This window comes from Arachis ipaensis, chromosome B9 (genome assembly GCF_059453495.1).
Source record: "Arachis ipaensis isolate K30076 ecotype BB chromosome B9, ASM5945349v1, whole genome shotgun sequence".
Classification (NCBI taxonomy): domain Eukaryota; kingdom Viridiplantae; phylum Streptophyta; class Magnoliopsida; order Fabales; family Fabaceae; genus Arachis; species Arachis ipaensis.
This window is the reverse complement of record NC_142444.1, coordinates 62,173,058-62,179,669: the sequence shown is the minus strand read 5'-3', so window position 1 is coordinate 62,179,669 and position 6,612 is coordinate 62,173,058. Positions and strand designations below refer to the sequence as shown.

At 37.9% G+C, this 6,612-nt stretch overlaps 1 protein-coding gene across 1 annotated transcript; it reads right to left on the bottom strand.

Moving 5' to 3' along the window:
- Positions 1-781: 781 nt before the first annotated feature.
- Positions 782-1,782, bottom strand: LOC107615631 (uncharacterized). Its single transcript, XM_016317679.1, has 2 exons — positions 1,431-1,782; positions 782-1,314 (listed from the first exon to the last, which is right to left on the bottom strand). Exons 1-2 carry the CDS (start codon positions 1,780-1,782, stop codon positions 782-784), a joined length of 885 nt encoding a protein of 294 aa, XP_016173165.1.
- Between the last annotated feature and the right edge of the window lie 4,830 nt (positions 1,783-6,612).

Genomic DNA, 6,612 nt, shown 5'->3' with positions numbered 1-6,612 from the left:
TGCATCCAGAAGTCCTACTCTAAGTAACTAACTTCTTAATGGTCATATCTAGGAATTATATCAAATACTAAACTAAGATCAAGTTGATTCTGAAAAGGTGCTAGGCTCAAGAGGCAGTTAAACAACATAGATAGTGCTTGTTAGAAGTAGAAAGATGCCTTGCATGGTGTTCAGGCTAATTCTTAGAGAATAACAGCAAAATGCACAAGAAAAAACTAAAGTGCATCTCAAGACAGGAAGCCAGACCAAAAATATTTGATAGTAGAGATAAGACACATTGTATCAAGTAAGTTTCAGCTGATCTTGAAAGATACAAAGTTATGAAGAGAGCACCCAATGTTCACCAAACTTCCAAGACTCAAGAATTATTTGTTTATACCAAAATAAGCTCAGGCTTACCCTTGGATGGACAGATTCAAATATAAATATGTGCACGTAAAGGGGTTAGAAATTTAGAGGATAAACCATTCGTTGTTCGTGGGAAAAAGGAATCCAAAACAAAATTCCATTGCAGGTTACACAAGGAAAGCTAGATCGAGTCGTGAAGATTCACCGGTACTATCCCTCTAGCATACAGTCTACTACTATGGTCTTCCCTTTCTACTAACAAAATGGGTGTTCTCCACAGGGTAGCACTCGGTTGAACAGATTTTTCTTTCATTACTCCCTTCAACCAAGTCCTAATCTTACATCCTCATCCCTGACATAGGCTATAAATAAATGCGATGTTTCAAAATCACATATTACAATTTAGGTTTTGGCTATCAATTTCACAATTACCTCAATCCTGCTGATTGGATCGTCCCCCATCGTGAGTCTTTCCTTGCGGACAATTCCTGGATACGTGCCCTGGTAGACCACGCTTGTAACATACGCCCAAGCCAAAGCGCCACGGCCTGTCCGGATGACAGTGGCCACACTTCTGACATGTCAGCTCCTCCGTAGTATCCCTTGTTTGTTTCCCTCTTCGCTTGAATTCTTGGCCTATTGGAGCCAAATTCTGATTGTGGTCTCTTCGGTGGAAATCCCGGCTATCATTCCTTTCCATAGCAGCCTTCCTCAAACAATTTTCCATGACTCTACTCTTGTTTACCAAGTCTGAGAAAACTCTGATCTCCATCGGACCCACTAAACTCAGTATATCACTCCGAACTCCCCCTTCGTATTTGATGCATTTCCATTCCTCAAAGTCTCCTGGAGCACCCTGACAAATCTTGGAAAATCGATATAATTCCTCAAACTTGTTTGTGTATTTGGCTTCAGACATTTGACCCTGCTTCCGTTGCAACAATTCAAGTTCTTTATCCGTCCTGACTGAATTGGAAAAGTACTTTTTGTAGAATTCCAACTGACATTTGACCCTACTTTAGTTGTAACATTGTCTTGCTACATCAGGCATCGCATACCCTACCACCAATACTGGGCTTCACCCGTTAACTGATAAGTTGCAAACTCAACACATTGACTTTCAGGAACTTGTTGTGCTTGTAATGCCCATTCCATTGCTTGAAACCAGTTATCTGCCTCTGTAGGGTTTGTTGTCCCTCTAAAAATGGGTGGGTTTATCTTCAGGAAGCTTGCTAAGGTCGTTGGCCCATTTCCTCTGTCATCACCATTCCCATTACCAGCTTGATTCCCCAATATCACAGCCGTAGCTCGCATAGCAGCAGCCATATTCTCCAGGGTAGTCATAAATTTTGCAGGATTATTCTCAGTTGTCTCAGGTTCCAAGTTACTAGCCCTATCTCTCCCTCGACCGCGACCGCGTACACGAGTTACCATCTGGTCCCTTTTCACACCAAACAAGTGATATCAAGGTGATCATTCTCAATATCGCAAGTATAGTGCTTCAAAGTTCCAAATGCATGCTCATGAACATTCATGCCACATATATCAGTTTGATATCCTAATCAGCATGTATAGACACTCAGAGTATGCCCAGAAGCATAGTCAGTCCATCCTTCAGGCTCTATAGGAACAAAATGCTCTGATACCATAATGTAACACCCTACCACACAGAGCTTTACACCTAGGATGTAAAACTGAGGTGGCGAGGTGCTACAACCTCTAAAATAAAATATAAATATATATAATAGTTGAAAGAATGTACTATACTAGGAGCCTTGAAGAATGGGTAAGAACAAAATCGCAAAAATAAAAGCGCAACACTTAGGAAAGAGATTACTTGCGTACGAAGAAAACTAGAGTTCACAAACATATATATAAGAAGTAAGAGCAGAGGGCCAAGAATATAAAATAACAAGCTCCTGACTCAGCCTGCGAAGCTAAAGCTGGCAAGAGAATATTTACATACATATATATACGTAACCCAAGACCCAAAATACATATATAATCAATCCTGATTCTCCATAAATCTCTAAGAGGTGCAAAATAATACAAGTATACATATGAGGAGAATCTATACACATATATCAAAAGACCAAAAGTAAAATCCTAAAATGAATCCACTTCGCTGCAGAAGTTCCAGACGCCAACCGAGGTGCCTCTCGACCTGCATCTGAAAAACACAAATATCGTATGGGATGAGAACCGGGGGTTCTCAGTATAGTAAACGTGCCTGCATATATAAGATATAAGGTCTTGGGAATGCCAGAGGCAATCCTAGAACACCGACACTCTGGTTATAAAACTTAAAGACTAAAGTAGGAGTCATAAGTCAAGGTGGTTTTCTAAGGATTCCTAACTTAACCAAGTCTTAAGACTAACAAAATCCCTAGCTTCTCTGCTTTCCTCCGTTCCTCCATCTCCGGTGAAATTACATAGGCAAACAAGCAGACAAAGGCAAACACCGGTAGAATACATATAATACAGATAGAAAATATAACAAATAGCATATTATAATCACTTAGGCAATCCCAATTAATGCACAAACAAATAATTCAAACAATATGCATATGATGCATGCCTGTCCTATGGCTGATGATATCATCTGTCGGTTATATAGCCAATCCGACACGTCCTGGTGGCTAACCATGGACTGAAACACCCATGCGGAGCAAGTGGGTTTAAGCTACAACCCGCTTACTACTACCCGCTTAACCCAGAGCCAGTGGAATAACCACTACTGCGGCTACTACCCAGGTTGGTGTTTGAAAGCTCAACCTGGAGCAAGCAAGACGAACCACCATCCTTGCTACTACCCAGGTATCTCAAGCATTGACCTAGAGCAAGCGGGACGAACCACAATCCTTTCTACTGCCTAAGTATCTCAAACATATATTCATTCAATCTCAATTCATATTATCAATTATAACTCATCAACAACAATCTCGTTTTGACTTCATTTATCATATTCGTTCATTCATTCATTATCAGTCATTGATTATCAATTTTATCACAATTCATAAGATCATCATCCTCTTCGCACACTTCATTTTATCCAAAAATCTGTCCATGGAAGATTACAAACCTAATACTCTGTCTCTAGACTCAAAACGGAAGTTTCCTAGAAAAATAGTAGTTAAGAGTAAATAAAAGAAGATAGAGTAAAAGAGAAGAGAAAAGAAGAAAGCTTTTTGTGCCACTTGGATCAAAGAGCTTCTAGTTAGATGTGAAGAAGAAAGGAAAGAAGATAAAGAAGTTGAGGCAGAAGTATAAATAGACATGAGAAGAGAAGAAGTATAAATAGAAAAAGTAAATAAGAATTAAAATATTTTTTGTTTTTTATTTATTTAATTATTTTCAAAAATTAGATTATTAATTTAAAAAGAATTTAAAATTTAAATATTGATTTTCAAAAAATAGAAGGGAGAGAAGAGAGAGAAATTTTTGAAACTTAAAAGAGAAGAGAGTTAGTTAGGTAGTTTTGAAAAAGAAGAGAGATAGAGAAGAAGATATTATTTTCAAAAATAAAAGAGCGAAAAAGAGAAGTGGTTTTCGAAAATTAAGAAGAGAGACTTAGTTCGATAGTTTTGAAAAATATGAGAGAGAAGATAAGATATTAATTAAGAAAATATAAAAATAAAAATAAAAATAAAAGATAAGATGAGAAAAGATTTGAATGTTAAAAATAAGATAAGATAAAAAATTAAAATATTTTGAAAAAGATATGATTTTAAAAAAAATTTGAATTTTGAAAAAGATAGGATAAGAATTTTTTTTTAAATTTTGAAAAAAAAGATATGATAAGTTTTTAAAAGATAAGATTTTTGAAAAAGATATGATTTTTAATTTTTGAAAAATTTGATTTTTAAAAACTTGACAACTAAGATATGATAAGATAAAAATTTAAAATTGAAATCTGAATTTTTATTTTAAAAATTCGAAAATTATATTAAAAAGATAAGAAAAGATATTATTTTTTTATTTTTGAATTTTATGATGAAAGAAAAAAACACACAAAAGACACAAGACTTAAAATTTTTAGATCTAGCACCCTTGTTTTTCGAAAATTTTTGGAGAGAAACACCAAGGGACACCAAACTTAAAAATTTTAAGATCAAGACACATAAAAGACTCAAGAACACCTTGAAGACTCACAAAAACACCAAACTTAAAATTTTTAGAAAACCAAAACAAAATTTTCGAAAAACACAAGAAAAATAACAAGAAAACACCAAAATTAAAAATTGAAACAAGATTTAAACAAAGAAAAAAAATTTTTGAAAAATTTTTAGAAAGAAAGACTCATCAAAATCAAAAAACACAATAAGAACAAAAACAAAAGACTCAAAACAAGAACAAAGATTAAACAAAGAAAAGAAAATATTTTTGAAAACGTTTTTAGAATTTTTCGAAAAAGTGAAGAAGAAGAAAACAAAAATTAAAGACTCAATTAAAATAATGTAAAATAAACTTACCTGATCTAACGAGCAAAACAATCCGACAGTTTGTCCAAACTCAACAATCCCCGGCAACGGTGCCAAAAACTTGGTACGTGTGTACACAAACCCCACACTTTTCGTACAGCAGCAGCACCAGCAAGTGCCCTGCGTCATCTAAGTAATAGCTGAGTGAGTCAGGGTCGATTCCACGAGGATTATGGCTTGAAGCAAGCTATGGTTATCTTGCAGGTCTTAGTCAGGCGGATCAGAAGTTGTTCGATTAAGTATATCGAGTTGGATGATGTATCATGAAACTATGAAATGAATAATAGGAATTATATGCTGGGAATAGAGTTGAGAGTTGGAGTTGTGATGAGTCCATATTTGATGATATATTTTAGCTTGAATTGGATGGATTTCATTATATAAACTCACACTTATTCACTAAAATAGCATACTTTTGTGTTTGATCCCTAAATTGAACCTAAATGTGAAAACATGCGTTTTTGTGCTTAAATTGAGCAATTTAATCCCACTTTTATTCCATTTGATGCCGTGATTTGTTTGTTGAGTGATTTCAGGTCCTAGAGGTAAGAATGGTTTGGCAAAAGTGGAAGGAAGCATGTACAAAGGGAGAAAACATGAAGAAAACAAAGGAGAAGCACACAGCCATGTGTGCGTACGCACAACTACCTGTGCGTACGCACAAGTGCAGATTCAGCGACATGTACGCAGGGTACCAGTGCGTGCCTTCATTAAAAATGCACGTGCACTAGCGTTTTGGGTAGGGGTGAGCACGGCCCGGTCCGGCCCGAGACCCGTCCCGGGCCCGATGAAATTTGGGTCATTAAGACCCGGACCCGAAGAGACCCGGGGTTGGCCCGGAAAAAAATATTGAAACCTTGGAACTAAATGAAACCGGGACCGGGCCAAGGCTCGGGTCACCCGGACCCGGCCTGGCGGCCCGGTAACTCAATATGCGCTAGTGCATTAGTGGCTTACTGGCTTAGTGATGCAATTTGTCAATTTGAATCAGGGGGAAAGAGGGTTAGGGCATTCACGCGTTCAGAATTCAGATCTGAGAATTGAGATATTCAACCTCACTGACTCACTCCCTCATTCATTCAACCTCAGCCCAGTCCTCAGTCTCCACTCCCCACTCCCCAGTTCGGCAGCCTCCACTCCGCCACTTCCCACGGCCAACGCTAACCCAGTGACCCCTGACCTCATCTTCTCTCCCCACGGCCCACTCTCAGTCTCCCAGCAAGCAGTCACGGAGGACGCACTCCCAGCAGCAGCAAGCACGCATCACGCAGTCGCCCGCTACTCCGTCCTCGTCTTCCCAGGAAGCACGCACAAGGAAGTCTCACCCCACTACCCCAGTCTTGAGTCTCTGGCGAAGCCGTTCCTTCTACTGACGACGGTGCTGCCCTGCTTCTCGTGACGTGTCGCATCTGTGCTAGGCCGGGCCCGGTCGTCTTCTTCCCTACTTCTCTGCTAGTCTTTTTCCTTCTGCTCCGCTCTCTTCTCCGGTCTTCTTCTCAGGTAAACAATTAATTTTGTTATTTAATTAATATTCTGATTATGGATTAGGAATTTTGATAATTTGATTATAAAAAATTGTGAATTTAGGGACGTGGAAGTTGATTTTGATTATTAGAATTCTGATTAAGGTTGTGGGTGTTGATTCTTTATTATTGTGAACTTTGATTATTGTGAATTTAGTTGATTATTGTTTTGCTCAGTGTACTGTTTAGCTGATTATAAAACTTATTCAACCATTATCATGTCATAAAGGAAAACAAGCATCCTAATCTTCAGTCCTTCC

Bases quoted from the DNA above. Each gene is read 5' to 3' on its own strand.
- LOC107615631 (XM_016317679.1), bottom strand. From the start codon at position 1,782: ATGGTAACTCGTGTACGCGGTCGCGGTCGAGGGAGAGATAGGGCTAGT. The intron at 1,315-1,430 runs GTGAAGCCCAGT...TTTCCAATTCAG, and splicing joins TGCAACTTATCAGTTAACGG to TCAGGACGGATAAAGAACTT.